The following is a 25,344-nucleotide window of genomic DNA, read 5'->3' on the forward strand; positions in this document are numbered from 1 at the left end:
TGCAATCAATACTACCCAAAACATGTGGGAAGCGTGCTATCTGGTAAAACTCCTGTTTAGTTTTTGCAAGGTCATGCGCGGTGGTGGTGACCCGATCTGGGCCATCATGGCATCAAAGATTGCTTTGAATATTCTTGAAAGTGCGCTTTGCAACACACCTCCAGCTACAGCAATGACTCCCTGAAAACTGCCTGACGCCAGTAGGTGTAGGCAACATAGGACCTGCACATGCGTTGGGATAGCATTAATCCTACATGTCTGTCCTTGCAGAATGGGATCCAATTAATTGATTAGATCATGGATCATTGCTGCATTGAGCCTATACTTATCGTATATCTCATCCTCTTGCTGGCCTAGCAAACTTATGCAGACTCTGAAATGTGCTCATTTATTCGCCTCCTTCTGTATCCAGCAGCCTGCAGCCTCATCCTCCTCTCCATCAGGTAAATCCCTGCCATTATGAATTGTGGTAGCTCATTCTGGGTGTGTTTCAATGAGTTTAAGTAGATGTTCAGCTGTTTCTAAATTGTACTCATGATTACCACCTGGTTGTGATCCTTCTTATTTAGCACTTGCAAAATAGTGATTTTCTGTCAAATCACAATTTGCGATTTTTCATGCATATATTTTGCGAAACTTTATTTGCGATTCGCTATTTGGGAGACGCAAATACAGATTCGCAAAAATATTTGCAGATTGTCTAGCAATTCTTTATTTTTGCGAAATCTGGTGTTTTCGCAATTATGCAGTTGAAACATTGCAAAACGGTATTTTGCGATCGCAAATGCTATATTTTAGCGATTCGCAAATATTGCAAATGTTTTAACTCTTGATGCATGTGCCTGTTTGTGCCTGTTCCATCAACTCCCTCCATGTCACAGCTTCCCTCCTTTCTGTCTCGCCTCTTAAATGCACCAAGGTACAGCACACTGAAGCAGACATGAAGTTTTCACTTTTCAACTGGCTTAGGATGAGCTCTGTGCTAGCCACAGTGCTGACACTAAAATAGTTCTCTTGCGTTCCTCCTCCCTTGTCCACCCCTTTCTGGTTGTACCACTCAGGATGTCATACGGTACAACAATTAGCACCCCTCAAAAGTGAGAGCATAGTCATCGCGAAGCAAGCTCTAAGTCGCCCGAAGTGTTTTAATGATGTAGCTTACAGCTCAGAGAGAGACCCAGACCTGAGCGCCTTACTGTCCTGAGTTGAGGGAAGCATGATAAAGAAACAAAACAGCTCTTACAAGTGCTTGGAACATTAACCCAGCCTCTTAAATGTTAATAGTGCAGTATTAGGACACAGACCCTAAAATTTGCAGTGGATCACAGTCTTGCTCATCTGATCTGACCTGTGGCAACAAAATGCATAGCAACAATTACATCAAAATCCCCTCTCTGCTCTTAATAAGTTAATGATAAATAAATATAGGTAGATTTTTCATGCTGTTTTGGCAGCCCGAGCTACTTAAAGTGAGGTAGAGAACTCATGCAGTGCTATCCTTGTCAAAAATGGACTAAACCACCAAAGAATCTCATTTAAATGGTTTTGCTTTTTGTTATTTTATAAAAGAGGGCTAGCTTTAAGTGGAATTACACGTTTAAAGAGAAACCAGTTTCCAGCATTCAACTCAATGCAGGTGCAGCTTCCTTCTCTCCAACTCTCTAGGATTTTATGACGTAGCTAGAATGGGTGCCGACAAACTCCACTAAGCAGCGGCCCGTGGAGTTTCTTTTGCCAAATTCCATCTCCTCTCCAAGCAGAGCACGGAGTGGGAAAAACTCCATGAAGTTCACCGCCTACCCCTACTAAATATTACAAAATTGCTTCTAATTTATATCGTGCTCAGTCTTTAAAATTTGATTTAATGGGTAAAGCAGATGTTTGATAAATTAAGCTGAAAGACACTTTATAAATATTTACTTTATGCTGCACAGGCCAGAACTGAGTCAGAACTGATTTAAAACCATTTCTGCCACACTGCTAGAGCTGAGATAGTCTGGGTGCTGGGAGAGGTAATGACCCTGACTCAGAGGACAATGGACCACCTCTGAGCCCAAATGGGTGTTAGCTGCTGACCACTTAGAAGAGATTTGGTATCTGGGGGTGGACAGTAACAACTGACAGAACAAAGGGCAGCTTTAGCTCAATCTCTTTTGTCTAAGTATTCATACCCAGGACCTTCCTAAGCAACCAAGCTCCAGTCACAGTAGGAGGCAAATAAAAATGTGTCCCTGTCATGTGGAAGGAGAGTGCATCTGAATAGGTGAGTGGCGTTGAAGCGTATTGATGGTACCATGAAACAGGGTCTCCTGTTTAATTTTACAATAAAGCAAAAAGTAAATGCTGAAAAAGGAGGTGGGAATTGTGAGAAAATGTTAAGATTTGATATAAGATTTACTGAAATCACTGGCCAGCGCACAGGATAAATTTGTCACTTCCACCAATACATCCTCAGAACATTCCTGGACCTTGCAAAACTCCATCTGATAAAGAAGGCTTTGGTAGAGAAAACTCCTGACTCCTGCAAGAACAGGAGACCCACCAGTACTAAAGCACGTAAGGGCTTCTAATGCCTCCTGGCACCCAGGGACTGGAACTGCTCTCCAAGCGTCACATGGTTGGCTTCATGTTACCTGCTTCAGGTGCACAAAAAGTAGAAGGGGGTCTGAGCCCAAGAAGTCACAGCTGACAACTGAGGACTGCACCCTGTGGGAGACCTGGCTAGAGAGAGAACTCATGCGTAAAAGCCAGCCCTGAGGAGCTAAGTGCTGCAGGAGTGCCCAGAAAAAGCTTTCCCAGAAATTTTGAAAATTAGGACATAGCCATGTTTTCAACTGGTGGAGAACCTGAACCAAAGTGTGTCCAGGGAGGACTCACCCAAGGTGAGCTAGAAATCCTGGTTCATCCCATTTAAAGATTTTTGCTTCACTGAAAACTGTTCAGCAGTGTTTCCTGGTGAAGGTAACTAGCCATGTGGAGTCCTGCTGCCCTACGGCTTGCAGCCTTGCCCCGATGGTGGATTTTGACTTCCAAAAAAGTGAATAAGACCAATGGTTAAAATTTGAACTGGAGCGAGATGGCAAATCTGTAATGCAGGTTTGTCACCCTATGAGCTGTTGGCAACAAAACCACCTGCTTCAGTGGGAGCTCAATAACGATGTATCTGACTTTGAGGGACCATGTCTGGCCACAGCTCTGGAACTTGCCCCAATGGAAGATTTCAACTTCCACATACAGTTAGAAGGTAACAACTTTGACCCAGATAACCCACTTGTGTAAACAATCTTAGTTCCATTGTAGTTGGCCTGAAGTCACATATAGGTCCTGATCAACTGCAAACAGTGAAATCACACTCGTAGGTTGACTCTACATACCTTTTAAGAAAATTGATGGGAGTACCCTACATTATTGAATTTGTCAGAGTGGATCACTCCTGCCACAACACATGTATTTCATTTAAAGCCCTGAAAGGGTTGGAATATCCATCATACACTATCGTGCTTAACCAAAACGAGCGTCGACGGAATTCTGCTCTGTTACTATATTTTTCTTGTTTTGGTTGTTTATGAGTATCTGTAGGATCAACTGATATATTTACAGTGTTTCCAAATACTTATAAATGCATGTTTATTGAAGCCAGTTGGACTCTGGTCAAGTAATGCTATATTTGAGCATTTTTTTCACTGTCTGGAATGTATAGTTCTTCTGAGTATGCGTGGGTATGAGTGATTTGAATCATGAGGGTATAGTTGTGTTCTTTTACTGTTGAGTTTGAACTTGAAGGGAGATCCTATGATTTATTGAACGTTTGTAATGTCAAATTCTAGAACAAATTATAGTTTAATAATGGAAAATTAATAGAATTGGTCTGACTTATGACTTAATATTTTGAGAATGTTTCATTGTTTAAATAATTAGAAGAAGCTGTTGCTGTGTGTTAATATTTATGTTATTTGAATATGGCTACAGCGTATTACAAAAAGATGCATCTAGAAAGGTTCTCATGAGAACCTTTGCAAGCCTACTCTGTTAGCTATTCAGTGTGCCATTGTTCAACAGTGAGATGTTCTATGAAATGAAACATTAATATTTGGCATGTCCTGGTTAGATTATAGAATTTAAACCTAAAGCAAACATTTCTATCATTAATATATTTGTTCATTATAAGCAAGTGGCAAAGGAAACAGTTTAAAATATAATGTATTTGCATAGTGTGAGGAAGGGAAGAAATACATTTTGCAACAAACAGCACATTTCACGAAGATGTCAAGTTCTCCAGTTCAGTTATAACGTTAAATCATCATTTACAAAAAACTATTTACTTCATTAAAGGGATAGAAAAGAATCAAGGAAATATTGAGGGCTAGCAGTGAAAGTACGATAGAGATTTCTGCAGCAAGAAGCGGCATTTTTAGTTTTTGAATGTTTAATGAAAGCACATGTTTCTAACCACTGCTTTGATGTGCATTTTCAATGTAACATAAAAGCACATTTCTATATTATTTTTAGGTTACATTTATGTAAAAAGTTAAACTTCCACCCTGACTGTATGGGCATGTTATCAGTTTCCTCCTTCAAGTTGGACTTGTAAGTTTTGAATAATGGATGTGAAAGCCTCCTAAGTGAGTGCATATTCATTTCGTTTCAAAGTCTAGGGGTTGTTCCCAAGACATGTCATACAAGTTTGATGTAAGACCTACATTCGGCTAGAGCATGGGTGATTTTGGCTATTTTAGCTCCCCATGAATTTAGTCATTTTACCAACCTTTTCAAGAACTTGTAGTTCCATGTACAATGTGATAGTATATGGGTTGTGCAAAGCACCGAGATTCTCATGGTTGACTCAGTCTAACTTTCCTCTGCTCTCAAAACAAGTCGTAAATACAAATACCAAAATAAATCACATAAGTGGCTGATGAGCAAGCAAAAAGGCTTAGACAACTGGGCCTGAGGCAGTGAGCATTCATGCACCTTGTGCTGCTTTGAGGATATGTACTTTCTTTTCACCACTTCCCTATGGCCCAGTTGTCACAATGCCCCTGTGCATGCTGAAGCATTCTTGCGGTGTGCCAGTTCTAGAGCACAAACTTTGCAATGGATGACGTTGTTTGGCTCCTCATGAATTAGTGCAAGTACAGAATCCTAGGTTTTCCAAAGGTAGGCCTCATGGTACTATCATCTCTGGTTCTCCTTCACCAGCCACTGGCCTGCGTTATATATGACCAATGCACATTGGACATGAGAATGGATTTCAGTTTGTCTTATTGTAATGACCATTGCCTTTCATGAACTCAAGAAGGCCAGAGGGTATGCAGCTCAGTATTTCTTTAGGTCTTTTTTTTAGAAAGTGTGGGTGTAAAGCAACACTTGGGAATTTTACAAAAAGCATATTTGTATTGATCTATTTGATTTATATCTCTGACATGAGTGTCTCTACATACAACCGTTTGGTATGTGATGTTGGAGTGGCCACAGCCTGCTTACTACCAAAAGAAAGAAAAACAAAAGGGTGCAATGGGGAGATGGGTGGGAACTTCGGGGCAGATTTATGAAGGGCTTGCGCCACGTTTACGCCGCCTTTGCGTGACGCAACGGCGCGGAAACGTGGCGCATCCCTGCGCCCTATTTACAACGTGACGCATCTAGGAGATGCATCACGTTGTACAGCACTGCGCCATGAGGAGGCGTTCCTGCGCAGGGGGGGGCGTTCCTGCGCTGGAACGCCTCCTGAAAGTGGCTGAGTGAAATCTATGAGATTTCACTCAGTCACTTTCAGGGCAATGCTGCGTCAAAACCCTGCGCCTGCTTGAAGCAGGCGTAAGGCTTGAGGCAGCATTGAAAGAATAGGCCCCCCCAGAGCATTGCTGGAGCTGCGTCGCGCTTGCGACGCAACTCCAGCAATGCGTCACTTTTACGGCACAGATGCGTGACGCATCTGTGCCGTTTTTGCCCCATGGTGCGCCGCATCATAAATGCGGCGCACCATGGGTGGCGTAGCTGTGGCGCACTGTGGCGCATGTTAACTGGCGCATCCCTCGGGATGCGCCAGTTAACATAAATCTGCCCCATTGTATTTGAGACAATGCACTCGACATAATAAGAACATTCTTAAGGCTTAAATTGCACAGGTTTACAGTTTGTGGCATTGGAGAAGATTTACCACAATAATTAGGGTCAAATTACTAATCTGGAAATAAAATCCATGTCACTAGGTTCCACGGTCAATGTCTGTAATGCCACAGCTACTCCCAGCTTGTGTATTGTGCAGGTATTAGGTAGTTCTCAGTTAGAAGTACGAAGTTTTCACCTCTTGGAAGCTAGGAATGTATATTGTAAAAAACACGAAAATAACCTTGTGGAACCCACGGAGCACAATGTTTGAGGGTTTATTGAATGAACTGGGGCAGCGAGAAATGGATCCTCTCACAAACCATTGATACATTGACGATGATAACAGATAAGGAATAGTAGGTCCACACATAGACTTTATTTGGTTTTCGACTCTGCCGTTGCTCTTGCTGTATAATCACTCCCTGTGGCTTTCATATTAAAAGCAGCTTGTGCTTTCTGTTTGACTTATGCACATTCTGGATCAAGACATCAGTCTCCATTTGACTTCACAACAGAGCTGTGTGACTGCAGATTATGGTGGAAAGGAGCTCCTTGGCTCAGCGGTACATGGCATGAATATAATACATCAACAGGCCCAACCAATTATATTTTTTGTTTTTCAAAAATGTAGGTTATTCCAATTTTTATGAATCACCAACCATTTGAAGAATACCAAAAGATTAAAGGCTTTCTTGTTGTGATTATGCACTATAAATTATACTGTAAAATGGCTAACTTGGTTTGACAAAAAGCTTGTGTGTGCAGCTCAGTTTCTGTTTTCCTACTCGAAAAAGTCTTCAGCTAAATTATTTCCCACTTACTGTAAACATTTTTTTCTGCAGACGGTTCCGCAGGCAAGATATACGGCATGGAAATGCAGTTCAACAGTGCTTTGGACAACTGTTTAATGGTAAGTTCCTGCAGTTGTCAGGTAGTGATCATTGAGGATCTTTAATCTTTTTCAGAAATAAGAGGCCAAGTCAAGAAAGTGTATATGTGCACAGGACTTTAGAATGTACCCTCCTCCCACCCCATCATGTATAGCATGCTTCCTGCATCTCCTTAGGGTACTGTTTGCCTCGGAGCATGTTCTATAAATTAAAACGAACTTATAACGTGTATATACTACCGTAGAGTTAGAGAAGCATACAAGGGAACCAATTGTGTATGTATGTATGGGTATTTATAAAGCACAAACAAGTACAGCATTTCAAAGCAAGGGTGCCACAGCCAGATAAAAGACACTGGAACACAGCGTTATTAGACCTCAGCAATCGTAGTAGGAGGGACCATCCTTCCAAACTACCTGCATTGCTCACCGCCTGCATGTGAATCATTTCAGCCTATTGTGCTCAGGTGTCCTCTACAAGCATGTAACATAGCTTGAGGACAGGCTTCTTTTGCTTCGCTGTTGACTAATTCTCCTCTTAGTACTTAGGGGGTTTGTGATTGGTGCTGATCAGTCAATTCTGGCCCATTTCGATGTGAGCATTAAATAACGCAATGAAGTTAGTGCTCCTGTTCCCCACCGGGAATCCTCACAGTAGAAGGGAAAGTATTTTTCTACATTAAAGTCCACAAAACACGTATAAGTTGAAATTGTTTTCTGTTGTGTTTTGTGGGTGATGTTGGAGGAAGAATTCTAAATGTATGCCCATCGGTCTCAGGGTTACTCTGTCCCCAGCAGCTCCGCTCTTCCTGCTCCACTGCTGAGCCTCCAGCCCCTCCTGTGAGGTGTTTGAGGCCGCTGCCTGCTGGTTCCTCCGTGCATGCCCTGTTACTGCCTCTGCCTGACTGCTTCGCCTCGGGTGATCAGCTGTATTCCTGATTTTCGCTACTGTTACTGTATTGTTTTATGGGTTAATTGTATTGTACTGCTTGGTTTAGTTTATTTTATGTTTAGCTCTGTTTATTCTGTTTCTCTACTCTGCCCGCTCCGCTTTTCCCCTCCTTCCCACCGCTGCTGCCCCTGCGGCCCCTCCCCCATGTCCACACCCATTTCCCACCTCCCAGCTGCTCATCCCTCCCCTACCTCACTTAATGGCGGCTGCTGCGTGGTCATGCAGCAGCGGCGCCACTAGCGCTCCGAAGGCGTGCCAAAGGAAAGCCCATCTGCATCTCTCCGCATCCCACCATGGTCAGCTCCAAGAACCCTGGATCTCCAACCATCCACCATTACAACACTTCCACCCTCCTCGCACTCAACCCCGGAAGACTCAGAGACTGCCAACAGGCCTCGCCAAACACGACCCATGGCTAGTTCTCCTGCCTCCACTGCCGCCAGACCTTCACCACCACCCCGGCTTCTAACACCACCGACCCCTGCACCGGCGACACTCTAAGATGCATCCTCCTCAACGCATGCTCCGTACACAAACACGCCATGGAAATGTGAAACCTACTCGACTCCCTCTCTCCCGACATCGCCTTCTTCACAGAGACCTGGACTAATGCCTCCTCCGCCCCCGACATCAACTCTGCCATCCTGGATGGATACAAGATCCAGAGGAAGGACCTCCTCAACCACCCGGGAAGGGGCCTCACCATCGACCACAAGAGCACCCTCCACTCATCACCTCCAGCAAAACCTTCTCCTCTGCCGAACACCTACACTTCCAGATCAAGACCAGTCCCAACAACACACTCCAGAGAACCCTCATCTACAGACCCTCACCCCCAGACACCCTCCACCACCACCATCACCAACTTCATCGCACCCCATGCCATCATCTCAATAAACTACATACTCATTGGAGATCTGAACTTCCACCTTGACAACCCTAGTGACCCCAACTCCACCATCCTTCGTGACAACCTCACCAACATCGGACGTATACATCTCGTCAACAAACCGTCCCACAGAGCAGGACACACCCTCGAGCCCATCTGCGCTGCTGGAAACAACGTTCATTTCAGCCACACAATGCAACCGCCATGGACCGACCACCACTGCGTACACTTCACTTTCGACAAACCCAAGGCACCCAACCCAGCCACCACGAAGGAACTGAAGCAAGGTTGCCGACGAGCAACCTATCTCCACCCTCACCCGGGACATCCATACCTGGGCATTCGACGCAAACGTCGCAGCCAGAGAACTCCAACTGCACAGACGAGCTAGCCCTGCTCCGCAATCCAAACAAACAGCACCCCAGAAAAGCCACCTGGTTCACCACTGATCTTCAAGAAGCCAGGCGCACCTGCAGATACCTACAGAAGAACTGGAGAAACACCAAGACAACTGAAAACGACTCCACCTACAAGGACGCCATAACGGACTACCACAACCAAATCAGAACCACCAAGAGGAACTTCATCCACAACAAAATCCTCGCCAACTCCACCAACTCCAAAGAACTCTTCAGTGTCATCCAGGAATTCACCAATCCATGCAGCAAAGCCACAGACATCACTCTGTCCCAAGACCTCTGCGACAAGCTTGGAACCCACTTCCACCTCAATATCAAAAACCTCTATGACAACTTCGTCGACCATCCACCAGATGCCACAAGTGGCCCCCCAGAGACACCAGCCAATTGGACACAGATCACGACCGAGCACACCGCCTCGACCATGAAAGGCATCCACTTGGGGGCCCCCACCAATCCCAGCCCTCCTCACATCTACCACAGAGCTGCGGCCACCATTGCACCCAAACTACAACACACCATCAACACCACCTTCAAATTAAGCACCTGGCCAGATGACTGGAAGCATGCAGAAGTCATGCCCCTGCTCAAGAAGCCCACAGCTGACCCCACCGATCTTAAGAACTACTGTCCCATCTCGCTCCTCCCCTTCGCAGTCAAAGTTGCAGAGAAAACAGTCAACAATGAACTGACATGATTCATCGAAGAGAACGCCATCCTCGACCTGTCCCAATCCGGATTCCAAAGTAACCACAGCACCCAGACCGCCCCACTCACTGCTACAGAAGACATCCGCACCCTCCTGGACCAGGGCCACTCCGCAGCCCTCATCCTACTCTACCTATCAGAGGCCTTCGACACCGTCTCTCACCACACACTAGTCGACAGACTACAAGACGCCGGCATACAAGGAACACCCCTCGACTGGATCCGATCATTCCTCACCGGAAGAAGCCAAAGGATCTGACTGCCACCCTTCCTCTCCGATCCCATGAAAATCACCTACGGAGTCCGACAGGGGTCATCAATGAGCTTGAGCCTCTTCTACATCTACATGGCCCCCTCGCAGCTATCACCCGACAACACAGCCTCAACATCGTATCCTACGCTGACAACACCCAGCTCCTCCTCTTCCTCACCAAAGACCTCACTACCGCCAAACTCAACTTCCAGAAAGGAATGCAAGACGTCACAGTCTGGATGACCAGCAGCTGCCTGAAACTCAACACTGAGAAGACAGAAGTCCTTGTCCTTGGAGCCACCCCTTCAGGATGGGACAACACCTGGCGGCTGAACACCCTTGGAAGCCCACCTACCCCTTCAGACCACGCCAAAACCTCTGCATCGTACTCGACTCATCACTCACCATGAACCGACAGGTCAACGCCATCATCTCCAGCTGCTTTAACACCCTCTGCATCCTCCGCAAAACCTCCAAATGGCTCCCCCCTGAGTCAAGGAAGACAGTCACCCACGCACTCATCACCAGCAGACTGGACTATGGAAACGCACTCTACGCCGGTATCAACAAGTCCTTAAACCGCAAACTCCAGACAATACAGAACACCGCTGCCGGACTGGTCCTCGGCATCCCCTGGCACAAACACATCAGCCAACACCTTCGAAGACTCCACTGCCTCACCATGGAGAAAAGAGTCACCTACAAAATCCTCACTCAAGCCTACCGATGCTTACACAACAACGGACCCAAATACCTCAATGACAGAATCAACTTCCATTCACCCAAAAGAAACCTTTGATCTTCCAACCTCACACTGGCTGAAACCCTGCACATCCACAGAGCCATAGCAGGCGGAAGATCCTTCTCTCACATCACAGCCAAGACCAGGAACGCGCTACCAACAGGCATCCGATGTGCCACCTCCCTGAACACCTTCAGAAAGACCCTCAAGACCTGGCTCTTTGGCTAAACAGATCTGCAGCCCCCCCCCCCCCCAGCGCCTTGAGACCCTCACGGGTGAGTAGTGCGCCTACAATTTCCCCCTGATTGATTGATTGCCCAAGCTAAAATTCAGAACTCCAAAATGTTATTTAAAATTCCCGACAACTGATCACAATGAAAACGTTTGAAAGAAGACCCCAGACAGTTAAAGTTGAAGAACAGACAAAATATGCCTGGCAATCACAGTAAATATTTTTTGGGGGTGGATTTAGTAAAATTGTATTTGAACACAGATCAAAATATTGAAATGCACAAAAGTGAAATTCTCACATGTACTCGTGGGTTGTTGCACCTTCCCTAGACAAACTCAAGGTCCCTGTGGGGAGAACTCTCTAACCCATTGTAAAGCAACTCACAGGCATTGCATAGATGTTTCTAAACAAGTTATATATTTACCACTTGTTAAGCCGTAAAAAAGTACATCTTCATTAGAAGTTCTAATATGCGCTTGAAGGAAGATGATCTACCTTCCACAGGAAGCCCATACATGCATGCAAAGTTATACAATGATTGGAATTTTAATCAGTATCAACACTTATACAATTGTCACCTTTGAGGTAAGTAGAAAAATGACCAAGTATTAATGCCATGGAAGCCGGCTGCCCAGTTCCGATCGTGAGCATCTAAAGGCATCAGATGCCATGTGTTGAAAAAGGAGTTAATCATGGAAGGCCAGCTCAGTAATCTGTTGCTTTGTAATGTTAGTGTGCATATCCCATTGATCTGATGTCTTATATCCAGCTGATTTTCTGCCATATTAGAGGATGCATCATACTTTATCTGATATAGGAGTTTGAGGGAAACGGATCACTTACAAGTAAAATGTTAATGTTTGGTCAACATGTTGTGTTGCTGTGATCAAAACTATAAAAAAGCACATGGTTTGTAACATGGTTCATTTCCTTTGAATAACTTTATTGAAGAGAGCACCCCTAATGGAATTTGAGAAGGCTATTTAACTTACACGTTGAGTAACAATGGTGATCTTTATGTTCACAGATGAAACCGTGACCAAGACGGAAGAGCTTCTTGTGTATGGAATTGAATACAACAACACTCTTCTGGAGTGCATGCCTAGATCCCTGCAAGCCAAGGTTATATGGTTTGTACAACGAGCCCATGAAACAAGGAAAGAAGAGGTAATTATGTATCCACATAGGTCGCAGCATTTAAAATTGAAAGAGCTGAAATACAGAAAATACTGAGACCTTTCGCTTCACCCAAATGGATAAGTATATTGTCCTTAAATGCAAGGTAAAGGTAAATGAAGAGGTATCTAACATATGTAGTAGAGAAAATTGATGTTTTTCTCACCCATCAATCAATCAATCAATCACTCAATCAGGGGGTCATAAGGGTGCTTCTTACCCGTGAGGGTCTCAAGGCTCTGGTCGGGGGTCGGGGAGGATGCAGGTCAGGGATGGCCTAAAAGCCAGGTCTTGGGAGTCTTTCAGAAGGTGTGCAGAGTGGGGGAGGCTCTGATGTTGACTGGGAGTTCGTTCCAGGTTTTGACTGCAACAGTGGGAGGAGGCTGTACCCCCGGCTTTGGTTCTGCAGAGGAATGGGGTCATTGCTAAGGCGAGATCGGCGGAGCTGAGGTTTCTTTTGGGTGCATGGAAGGAGATTCTTTCATTGAGGTATTTGGGTTGGATGTTGTGGAGGGATTTTTGGGCGTGAGTGAGTAACTTAAAGGTAACTCTTTCTGACGGGGAGCCAGTGGAGGTCTTGCAGGTGTTGATTCATGTGCTTCTGTTGTGGGGGGCCGAGGACGAGTCTGGCAGCAGTGTTTTGGATTGTCTGGAGTTTCTGTAGCAGGGATTTGTTGATTCCCAGATAGAGGGTGTTTCCGTAGTCCAGTCTGCTCGTGATGAGGGCGTGGTTGACGGTCTTTCTGGCTTCATTCTGTATCCACTTGAAGGTCTTGCCAAGGATGCAGAGGGAGTTGAAACAAGTGGACCCATAGGTCTGCTGTCTACAAGAGAATTAAAAGGAAGACACAGATTGGCAGGACACAGGTTACAGGTTACAGTGTTACAGCCAAGGTATGGTGTTTAATTAGTACAGCAGTATAGGACACAAAGTAGAACACAGCTACACAGTGGCACCCTATATATATATATATATATATATATATATATATATATATATATATATATATATATATATATATATATATATATATATATATATATATATATATATATATATACATATATATACTTTTAAATATGAACAAATGATGCTACAAGGCCAGCACTATTAAATTAGTTATTGGAGATATGTGGTGTTCTTTGAGGCCTGCACAAAGTTTGTTTTTTGGGAATTTCTCTGGATTTCTGGCCCTGCTTATGTGCACTCTGCCACTTGCTGTGCGGTGTTATTTTTTGGCGCACTTTTAGTTTTTTGACAAAGGCTACCATCTTTAAATTAGTCATATTAATATTAATCAATCCTTACTTAAAACTCACAATAGTTTACTTAAAAAAATGCATAGATGAAAAGTAAAAGGAGTCTTTCACTTATTCTGGCTCATCGACATCAATCAACTGGAGAGCTCTCACTCCCTGTCGATGAGGTACAGGATGATATCTATTTGTATCCCACTAAATGTGATACATTTACAAGCAGTATACAGCTCCATGAGTGAAGCCATCACTTGCCCCCATACTCAATGAGTTCTTGTAGTGTGCTGTCTCAGGTCAGAGTTATAGAAATGGGTCCACATTGGTGACCCCGATCTATTGGAGACAGATGGCTCTGATGGCCATAGTGTCTTGTAAGCGCAGTCACCTAGTCCACGAATTCCAAATGGGACTCAAGCAGGAATCCTGGTTTTGTTCACTTTTCAGATCAAGGAGACTATTACTCCTCCAATAATTAGCTGTTCTAAGCCTGCCCCCTGCCAACTGCTCTCTGTTTAATTAGCCTGTCAGTTGTCCTTCACCCAAGCCTGAAATTCACTTAGACTCCAGCAGTTTCACATTCAACTACATTTTGGCCCTGTTTATGTAGAGGGGCAAATTTGCATCCCTTTGCAACATTTTAGCCAGTCCAGTATGCCGGAACTTTCTGGCGAGACACAAACGCCTCGTGGGAAATACGTGCATTGTCAGTTATTTCACACGTAATTTCCCACTTTCCAAATACCAGCTCAGAATATGAGGTCTTTTTTCCATCCAGTACATACCACACCGAGGGTATTCCTATATACATTTTCCCATCATGTACATACCACACCCGGCATATGGGTGTATACATTTTCCCAGCCAGTACATCCCACACCCAGGAGATTGGTATGCACCTGTGCCTTTGACACTGCACCCCATTCTGATACGCTCATATCAGGTGTTTGGGTTCGCTACTTGTTCTGAGTGAAGTAGCAGATAAACGTCGAGTCATCCAAACATTTCCAGCTGCAGCCTCCCCTGACATAAGCCACCTCATGAAGCATTATTATAATCAAAAGATGCGTGCAGAAAAAATGCACGAGACAGGACACCAATCCCCGGCTTGCGTTGTTTCTGTTCTCTGTGCTGTGTATGATTTACACAAAAATGTTCGTCAGGGTCAGCATATTCTCTCCCATGCTGTTTTAAAAGATGTATTTTATTTCGGTATTTGGCTTGTAGCAAACAAAGTGCTAATAGTTTTATACGCTCCCTTCTTATTCTGGTTTTCGTGGGCACTCTTCGCTGCGCTGTTTTTTCCCATTAGCACTTTGTCAACTCTCGCATTGCTTCAGGGAACAATGGCTCTGATGAGTTTTTGCCCATGTTTATATTTCCTTATCCTACTGCAGTTATCAGTCAATTTTCGACTATTGTGCTGAGAGCCTCTGAGCCAATCTTGTGTGTGGAGAAATGCATGTTAAAATTTAGAAATATAGTCAGTGTAACAAATTCCTTTCTTGCTTCTTTGGCAGACATATTGCCTTCCTCGCAACTCTCGAACAGCTGCTGACAAATACCGCCCGTTCCTCATTTTTCTAATTCTGGATCAAATTGAGCAATCTTGTCATAATGTCCTTTTGATTTGGTTTCTTGTTTTGCGATGCACGGGCGAGCTGCTTCCTTCTGTGAGTGCGTCTTATTTATACACATGCCCCTCAGGGAACCTGAATCCTTGCATTTTCATGGCTCCCACGGATAGTAATTGAAGATGCAACTGTGATTTCTGCAGCAGCTCAGGTAGCTCAAGGGAATTTTGCTTTTTATGAAATAAAGTAATTGGTCACATTTGTCTGCGCCATTGCTCTCCTCTGGCTAAATATGACGTGTCTGGATGCAGGGTTGGCATAGAGAAAGAATGTGCAGCGCTGTGCAACTGCAACGTTTTACGAAACCTTATATGCAATTGTACGGGACCATTTTTAACATACCCTGAGAATTAATTATTCAGCTGGAAAATGTTGCCTAGTTCTTTAAAGTGTGTAACTGCCCTATTGAAAGCAATGTCGAGTCCCTGACTTTAGTTTGAATACAAATGGGGAGAGCAGTAATGTGCCATCATTACTAACATAAGCCACGGTCCTGCTTTCTCTCTCTGCGCTGGTGCAGTTGTGGCTGCCAAGCGCCAACGCAGGCAGACTTGCTCCATGGTGCAAGGTGGCTCTGCTGGCATAGTAAATCTAACTTAAGGGCTTGTGTTGTCTTGCGTCGCCATGCGTTTTGCAACTGAGATGTAAGCCCTTAATAAATCTGGGCCTAGGATGTTACTCACCTGAATGGAACATTGGTGAGAAACACACAGCTTGGGTCACAGTTCACTCTAGATGGTCACTGTCCCTGAGGTTTTTTTTTTTAAATAGTTTTACATTTTGCTGTTATAAAAGATTCCTGCGATCAGAAGGTAATTATTTGTTGGTAATCCCAATATATGTAAGGAAAAAAGCAGGGGTAAAGCCATTTCCAATGATAGTGAATGCCTTTCTGGAAAGTGGGCAGCACATTCAGAAGCTTCTTCCTTTTATGAAGCCATTAAAATCCACTTTCATGTGCAGATTTTCAAATGCCATGGGTAGAAGCCTGTCACCATGTTGTGGGGTTCTGGTGCTTTCCAAATCCATTGATTGACCACTAACTCCACAGGAAATAGAATATTGCCGATCCCCACCATAACAAGAGAAGAAAGCATGGATGGTTACTGTTGGGCCTGACATCATTGGTGTTGTTTTCCCCACACCTTTTTGCTTTCTATTCTTCTGTTTTTGTTGACTTCGTATTAGCTGACCCTAGGACTTCTAATTGCTAACCATTGCTAAATTACTTGTGCTCTATCCCTAAAACATTGTAACATTGGTTTATACCCAATTGGCAAATTTAATTTACGTGTAAGTTCCTAGTAAAGTGTTATTACACAACCAAGAGCCTGTAAATGAAGCTATTGGGCATGCAGCACAAATTAAGCCACCCATTTAAGCAGCCTTTTAAACTTGCCTCAGGCCTGCTATTGCACCTGTGTGCTCAGTTTAAGCTGCCATTTTGACCAGACAAAATAAACCTTTTGCCATGACCAAACCTTTTTTCAACACGTATGTGTAACCCATAGAAGAGGCCTTAACCGGCCAATAGAGTTTATTTAAAAAGCTGAACATGTGCTATTAACTTTTACATGTCCTGATAGTGAAAACCTCTTAAATGTTTCACTACTGCAAGGGTGACCTCTCTCATAAGATTATAATAGGTTACCTTATTACATTAAATAAGTGCTAACTTTCAATTGGGAGCAAATAGGAATGTCTAGTTTGGTGTCTGAAGAATTGCAGTTGAAAGCTCTCCTTAACGGTAATGTCCCAATTCTGAAAAAGCCACTTTTCTGAAAGTGGGAACTTTCTTGTCCTAACCATTTGATGTCTGTATCCTGCGTCAAATGACTAGGTGTAGTTTGATTGAAATCCTTTATTCGGCATTACAACAACACCATAAAAGTACAGATTAAGTAATTCATAATAACATTTCATTAATAGATAAGATAAAAAGGTGAGTACTATTTACAACATCATACGGCTACTCCCCGCCCCTGAGTACGCACAGTTTCATCTGTCTACGAGGGATCTTAGTCTAAAAGCACATCTTAAAAAATTTGTGACACAAAATAAAATCGGGGGCTCTCTGGCTTCTTTTAAAAAAACAAGGGCATGTCTTGCCGATCTTAACTTAGCCTTCTTAAATAGATGTATTAAAAAATGGCGCCTAGGTATCCAAAAAAAGGGGCCTAAAAGCACAAAGTGAAGGGTGTCCTGCGGAGATCTGTGATCGCAGCCGCAGGGCCCCTTTGCCTCAACTGTATGCGTAAAGCCGTCTGGTTTAGCTAGGAGGTGATGGAGCAAATTAAACCTAAACCGCGTGAGCAAGAACCTATCTTGTGGGTTAAAGATTAGGGAAAGATAAGGTTCCATGGCCTGATACGGTTGCATCTCCCTGTAAATCACAAATTAATGTTTGTCTTTTTCCATGGCTTCACGGGTCATTTCGTTGTGCTTGCGCAACTTATCCTTAGCCCTCGTAAGATCGCATGAAGTGATGCACCTTGGTTGTGTGACTAGATGCCCATATCCTATGCTCTCAGCGGACTCTTTCACATAATTCAACCAGGGGATGGTCATTCCCTTGTCCCTACCTATACAGTCTGCAATTATCAGCTTTGTCAAATTTGCCTCCTGGTTCAACCAAATTTTTATCCAAGCCAGGAGGGGTTTATTCCTTGCCCTGTCCATCAGATACAGACAGCCTAATTCTTCATGGACAATGGATGACGGAACACATTGGGGGACTTTCAGGAGCCTCCTGAAGTGCTTATTTTCCAATATCTGTAGACTGCTTAAGTCAGACATGCCCCAAAGTTCAGCACCATACAAGGTTTTAGCCATTGTAATCGCATAATGGAGTGTCAGCATTTGGTCCGGGGCCCAACGGCCCAGTCTGCGGCCGAACTGCATGACCGCCCCTACGCTTGCAGCTAGCCTGTTTCCATGTTCCTCAATCAGGGGTTTAAAATTAAGATTTCTGTCAAATAGAATTCCTAAGTATGAGAAGGTCTGTACCTTGGCCAGGCCAGTTGTACCTATAGTGTACTTAAATTGTTTAACCTTTCGTTTAGGGCCCAACTCCATGATGTAAGATTTTTTCAGGTTGGCAGATAGGTCCAGCCCAGCCATGAACTCGACAAACCCGTCAATCAGACGCTGCAGTCCCCTTGGCGTGCGCGCCCAGAGCACCGCATCGCCTGCATAGAGCAGTAGTGGTATGGGTCAAGTTCCAATTCTGGGCGTATCTACTTTTAGGTTTAGCAGGAAACTTTCGAGCCCGTTAATATAGATGGAGAACAGGAAGGGAGCGAGTATGCACCCTTGCCTAACCCCACTCGTACATTTAAAAGCCTCCGTCTGGTCACCCTCCAGGTTATACCTCACTTTTGCAGTGGTGTTGTAATGCAGCCTTCTGAGAATATGAATAAGGCCAGGGTCGATCCCCAGATCTGCGAGTATTGCCCACAGTTTTGGTCTGTTCAAGCAAACGAACGCTGCGGCCAAGTCCGTGAAGGCTAGGTATACGTTCTCCTGGCTGGCTACTGTATATTTTGCAACCAGGAGGTACAAATTCAAACATTGGTCCGTTGTAGACCTCCCAGCCCTGAAGCCATATTGCACCTCAGTGAGTATAGAGTTCTCCTCTTCCCAGCCCATCATACGATTTAGGATTGCTCTACCCATGACTTTAGCAGTAACGTTAATCAGTGAGATGGGCCTATAGCAACTTGGACTGTCCCTATTGCCCTTTTTAAAAAGTGGAACAATTACTGCGGTTGACCAAGAGCGGGGAAGGCCCGCAGCTATTGCCTCGTTTATCACCCTTGTTACCAACGGGGCCCATAGGTCAATTCTGCTCAAAAAGAGGTCAGGCGGTATCCCATCAGGGCCCGGGGCTTTTTTTCGGGTTAAACCCTTTATACCTGCTTCTATCTCTTTTAGGGAGAACTCAACTCCCCCTACTAGTATCTCTCTACGATCAACTTGGTCTTCTACTGCCTGAGCTCCCCTGTTGTACAGCACACTAAAGTGTTTAACCCACTGATGAGGTAGTACATTTGATGCTATGTTGGGGTTCTTGTTGTCTTGGAAGCAAGGTCTATTGATTATTGCCCAGAACCTCGAGGAATCTCTGGACTCTGCTGCCTCGCGCAGGTCTTCCCATGTTTCTGATTGGAGAGCTCGTTTCCGCCGTCTAACTTCCATTTTATAATGTGCTCTACATAGGGTCACCTTTGCTGTATCCCTCGGCTTGGTTTTTAGGGCTGCTCTCAATTTACTCTGGGCAGAGGAGCATCCTCTATCAAACCATCTGGGCTTATTATTAGTCTCCATCCTTTTCCCTAGGTGTAGTTAGCAGTTTGTCTTTGTATGTTTCCCAGACAGTAAGACAAAAGGAGGAATAGCATTGGCAGGAAGGGCCATATTTGACATGAAGAGGGGGAGAGTTGTCACCGACCTCACTTTCACATCACAAAGGATTTGCCTGAGCACAGTCACAAAGGGATGGACACTAGTCTTTTGTGACCCCAGACAAGCTGAGGCTAAGGCAGGGAGGCAATACATTTCAAGCACCTCTCGGGGCAAAAGCCACTAGAACCTTCTCCTACTTCAAAGTGGGCACCAAGTATAAATAATGGATACTGAGACCCTACTCTTCAATACATCTTTGGACCTGTTGGGTACTGCAAAAGAAGGACTCCTGTGCTGCTCTGCTGTCTAAAGGACTGCCACACTGCTGCTCAACTAGTGTGCCACCCTGCATGCTAAGAAAGAAGACTGGACATGAACCCTTCAGCCTAGGCTAAATGACTCTAAGGGTCAGTTGACTAACCTCCTATACTGAGGTAGAGGGACATAAGATTTGGAGGCCTCGCTGCATCTGCCTGGCTGACCTGCCACCTGAACCTGTAACTGGACTTGCCTCAGCCCTGTTGGCCTCAGCTAGAGTGAGTTCCTGTTCCCCAAGAGGCCCCCTTAGGTTCTGGACCCTTGGTGTGGAATCAACTGAGCTCCCTCTTCAAAGAAAGGAGAAATCCTGATGTTTTTGGCTCCATGCGACCACAAATAGGCCTGTTCATGCCAAGATCATACCGTCCATGCTGACCACTAACAAGAAGTTATAGCAAACCCTAGTCCTTGCGCTACAGTGAGCTCCAATGATGACCAGCAACACGAGATCTGCAATTCGTACTTCAACATTGCCAGCACGCTGTAACCGCCAACATAAATCTCCGGCAATGACCGTTCATAACACTCCACAGGATCTTCATGCTACAGTGACAATCACCTGCAACGTCCGACGTGCTCTTTGCACAACAATAACGAGCACCTGCGATGCCCTCCTTGCACCTCACAGCTTTTCCACAGAGAACTGGACATTTGGCACTAGACTTTGAAGATAACTCTTTCAGTTGAGCCAACCTTGCCCTTCTATCCAGCCTGTGCTCCATCATGCACGGCCAGAACTTGTAAGTTTCACTTGGTCTCACATGACTAGATAGTCGTTTGTGCTTTTAGGCACTATACTTACCTGAAATATTTAAAATTGCATATCTCTGTTTCTACTGATTGGATTTTTGTTGTTTTAGTCTTAAACAATTGCATTTTTTTAACTTTATTTTTCTAAATTGGTTTGGGATTTTACTTGTGTTGTGTGTTCTCTGTGTTACTGTTTGAAGTGCTACACACATACTTTACACATCGCCTCTAAGTTAAGCCTGACTACTTTTGTGTCAAGCTACCACAGGGTCGAGCTCAGGTTAATTTGGAGTTTGCTTGTGTTTCAAGTTGACAGAGTTTGTGGTTGCTGTTTGAGTAGGGTTTCACCCCGTCATCCAATAACTCAGTTTCCTACAGTTGCAGCCTTTAACAATGTAGGACAGAACTGTCTTGACCAAATAAATCAATCAGTGAAATAATTTTTCTTTAACAGTTTTGTCTCCTTTCTATTCCACTTATCCAATTCAAGGGTTCATGAAATACATCAATGAATCATATGTTGCTATGGCCTCTGCTCTATGAGTACAGAAACAATTGAACATGTTCTTTACATTTGCACTAAATTGCTTGACATTCAGAAAATATATTTTGTAAATCACTGTTTAGATTATATGGAATGAAAATAGTTAAAGATGCAACCAAATTGTAAGGGGAGTTCGGGGGAAAATAATCGAGTTTGTGATGAAATGTATTGCTATTATGAAATAGTGTTTTCAAAATGTAATCTGACCTTCTTATCACTGTTTGATAATATCGCACAACTTTCTTTTTGTAATATTAGTGTTGGATTATTTATGAAACTCACGAGATTCTTGTCGATAAGTAACGGTTTTAATCTTTCTTTCAATAGTCTGGTGGAGTTATACGATCATTTGTTTGTTATGTTGCATCTTTTATCTGTGTGTATCATTGTAAATCATTTTAAGAAATCTAAACAATAGTCTATTACCTACCTTCAGCCTCTAATTAGTGCATGAAAGACTGTTTGGCAGTGAAAAACAGCCTTTGGTAGTTCTTTAGCTGTACAGACACAACCAGTTGAATATGTTTTTCTTAGTTTTTTTTAAAGTCGTCATATACCATCCATGCTATTGTATAAGAATCCTCTCGATGGCAGCAACCCAAAGGCTTATACCTTAACGGGTCTGATCTCAGCTGATGTTCTATGGGGGCAAACCCACATTGCACATCGTAGGCTGACCGAGAGTTGTAATCATTGGACAGTTCTTTAAACGATTCTGCCCACCCTCCACGTTACTCCTGATCTAATAATCCCCAAAAAAGGCCATCTAAATCTTTAAAATAGCTAGCTGATTCCACCATTCCCTCCAGGAACGGGGATCTGCCAGATGCCAACTTTTACAAATTTCTCTGCTCGCCAAGAGAATCAAATAAAACACCCATTTACCCTGTTCAATGGTGGTAACCCCCTCCCCCTCTAAAGGCTGTACTATACCAAAAAAATATTAGTACGAGGCTTACCTCTATTTCTTTACCAAGTATTTCAGTCAGGGTCTTACCCACATTCTTCCAATAATCCTCCAACACTGAACAGGTTAAAAACATATGAATGTCGTCTGCCTCTTGGGCATGGCATCTTGATTCTCCTGCTCCCCTCATTTTGGATATCTTGAGCGGAGACTAATATATCCTGTTAATGGTATAGACGTGGTTCTTTCTTAGTTCAGCAGATTCAATTAAACAATATAATTTATCCAAAGATACTTGCCATAACGTTTGAAGCTCTTCATCTGACAAGCACTTATCCCAAATCTTTTAAAGGAGGGGGGTCCAGTTTCCTGTCCACAACCTCCAGTAAGTAATTGTACCAAAGAGCGATTTCCTTCTTCCTTGGGTTTGCATCCTGGAGATCCTCTTCCATTGCACAGTCTCCTGGTAAATGCCTCTTTCCAGGTATCTGGTAATGGGCAACGACCCCTTAAAATATCATTAAATAGTTTCAACCATATAGGGATGATTTCATCCATAAATAACAGGTAGATCTAATTTGGAATCAGATCTGCTTTGCCTTTTTTGCTTTTCTTAATAGCTTCCATGATTTCACTCCCTGTTATGTCTTGATTAAATAGTGTTAATCCTTCCAGGCTCACTTTCGGGAGCTGTTTCTGAGCCAGCCAAAGATCTAGGGCTGTTTTATCTGGCTCTAGATCTACCCTATACAGGTCTTGAAAGAATTAAAAAAATTCCCTCTCAATCTCACTCTTATTATCCGAAATCTGAGCGGAGGTTTCATCACCATTTTCTAGTCTAATCCTAGTAATAAAGTTTTGAGACCTGTCCATTCTACTCTTTCTTTATAGCTAGCAATTTACCACATTCTTCACCCTGGCCAAACCCTCTCATTCTACTTGCTACCCTCTTCTGTAGCATAATTCTTTCCAATGTTAACCTATATTCACGTTGTAGATCGTCCACCCATCAATTTATCTTTTTCTTCCCCCAGAACTTGACTTGACTTTAATCTTGCTTCAGATTTTCTCAACCGCTCCTCCAATGAAGCTGTCTTCTCTTTTTCTGATTTAACTCACCCTGTAGCCGCCCACTTCAGCATTCCTCTCAGTCATGCTTCGAAAGAGTCCCAAACCACATGGATAGATGCGGACTCTAGATTTTGATTAAAAAAGGCTACTGCATCTAATTTAATTTTCTCCATTACATCAGTTCGTAACAGCAGTCTTCTATTTAATTTCCACCTTTCACCTAGTGGAGTAAAGGGGAGCTCCATGCTTAGTTCTATTGCACCATGATCTGATATGTGAGTTGGCAAATATTCCACTTTTTTCCTACTTCCAAATAATCCATAAAAAATGTAGTCTATCCTGGAGTAGGGACCAATCTTTTCACTGAAAAATGAATAGTCCCTTACATGTCCCTTTTTTTTCCGCCATACATTACATAAATTTAAGTTTTCTAACATAGCTTAAATGCAGGCTCTGACACAGGCGTATACATTTGAGTGTGAGGGGAAGACCTATCCAACTCATTGTTCAATAGTAGATTGAAATCCCCAACTATTATCAATGGGGCCTCGAATTCTAGCAGGGCGGAACAAAGATTGTTCAAAAAACTAATCTCATCCTCATTTGGCCCATTGTAACTAGCTAACGTACAGGTGTTGCCCCAGGTTTTTATCTCTGCAACAACCCAATGTCCTTTAGTGTCTGCCTGTGTTCTACCTAGTTCTATTCCTGAGTTATTTTTAATAACTATTGCCACACATTTAGAATAGCATTGTTGGTCTGTAGCGATTACCTAAGTTACCCATTTGCCAAGCTTGACCTGAAACTCCCTCTGAGGCGGAAGCCGGAGGTTAGCCACTCGCTCATGCATTGTTTTGTCTGATTTTAAAAATTGTTAATTGCTTTTAATCACGTAATCCTCACGAGCTCACCTGGTGAAACGCTGTCTCTAGCGCCAGCCAGAGCCCCAGAGCAACTCGGAAAACGCCATCACCGCCAGCGCGGCAAAGGTGTAGCCACGCCCCCTGCGAGGCCACGCCCACCCAGGAACCACTATAAAAAACGCTACATAGCGCAACGATCCTTATGACCTGAAACTCCCTCTGAGGCGGAAGCCGGAGGTTAGCCACTCGCTCATGCATTGTTTTGTCTGATTTTAAAAATTGTTAATTGCTTTTAATCACGTAATCCTCACGAGCTCACCTGGTGAAACGCTGTCTCTAGCGCCAGCCAGAGCCCCAGAGCAACTCGGAAAACGCCATCACCGCCAGCGCGGCAAAGGTGTAGCCACGCCCCCTGCGAGGCCACGCCCACCCAGGAACCACTATAAAAAACGCTACATAGCGCAACGATCCTTATGACCTGAAACTCCCTCTGAGGCGGAAGCCGGAGGTTAGCCACTCGCTCATGCATTGTTTTGTCTGATTTTAAAAATTGTTAATTGCTTTTAATCACGTAATCCTCACGAGCTCACCTGGTGAAACACTGTCTCTAGCGCCAGCCAGAGCCCCAGAGCAACTCGGAAAACGCCATCACCGCCAGCGCGGCAAAGGTGTAGCCACGCCCCCTGCGAGGCCACGCCCACCCAGGAACCACTATAAAAAACGCTACATAGCGCAACGATCCTTATGACCTGAAACTCCCTCTGAGGCGGAAGCCGGAGGTTAGCCACTCGCTCATGCATTGTTTTGTCTGATTTTAAAAATTGTTAATTGCTTTTAATCACGTAATCCTCACGAGCTCACCTGGTGAAACGCTGTCTCTAGCGCCAGCCAGAGCCCCAGAGCAACTCGGAAAACGCCATCACCGCCAGCGCGGCAAAGGTGTAGCCACGCCCCCTGCGAGGCCACGCCCACCCAGGAACCACTATAAAAAACGCTATATAGCGCAACGATCCTTATGACCTGAAACTCCCTCTGAGGCGGAAGCCGGAGGTTAGCCACTCGCTCATGCATTGTTTTGTCTGATTTTAAAAATTGTTAATTGCTTTTAATCACGTAATCCTCACGAGCTCACCTGGTGAAACGCTGTCTCTAGCGCCAGCCAGAGCCCAAGAGCAACTCGGAAAACGCCATCACCGCCAGCGCGGCAAAGGTGTAGCCACGCCCCCTG

The 25,344-nt window shown here is 44.1% G+C and overlaps 1 protein-coding gene across 1 annotated transcript in view; it reads left to right on the forward strand.

Annotated features, from left to right (window-relative positions):
* Window positions 1–25,344, forward strand: part of SEMA3E (semaphorin 3E) — a 648,430-nt gene that overhangs the window by 610,763 nt on the left and 12,323 nt on the right. Inside the window, exons 15-16 of the mRNA XM_086919774.1 lie at window positions 6,954–7,021; window positions 12,223–12,362. Of these exons, the coding sequence (XP_086775900.1) occupies window positions 6,954–7,021; window positions 12,223–12,362 (208 nt within the window). The remainder of the gene's footprint in view (window positions 1–6,953; window positions 7,022–12,222; window positions 12,363–25,344) is intronic.

Source organism: Lissotriton vulgaris, chromosome 1_1 (assembly GCF_964263255.1).
Source record: "Lissotriton vulgaris chromosome 1_1, aLisVul1.2, whole genome shotgun sequence".
Classification (NCBI taxonomy): Eukaryota; Metazoa; Chordata; class Amphibia; order Caudata; family Salamandridae; genus Lissotriton; species Lissotriton vulgaris.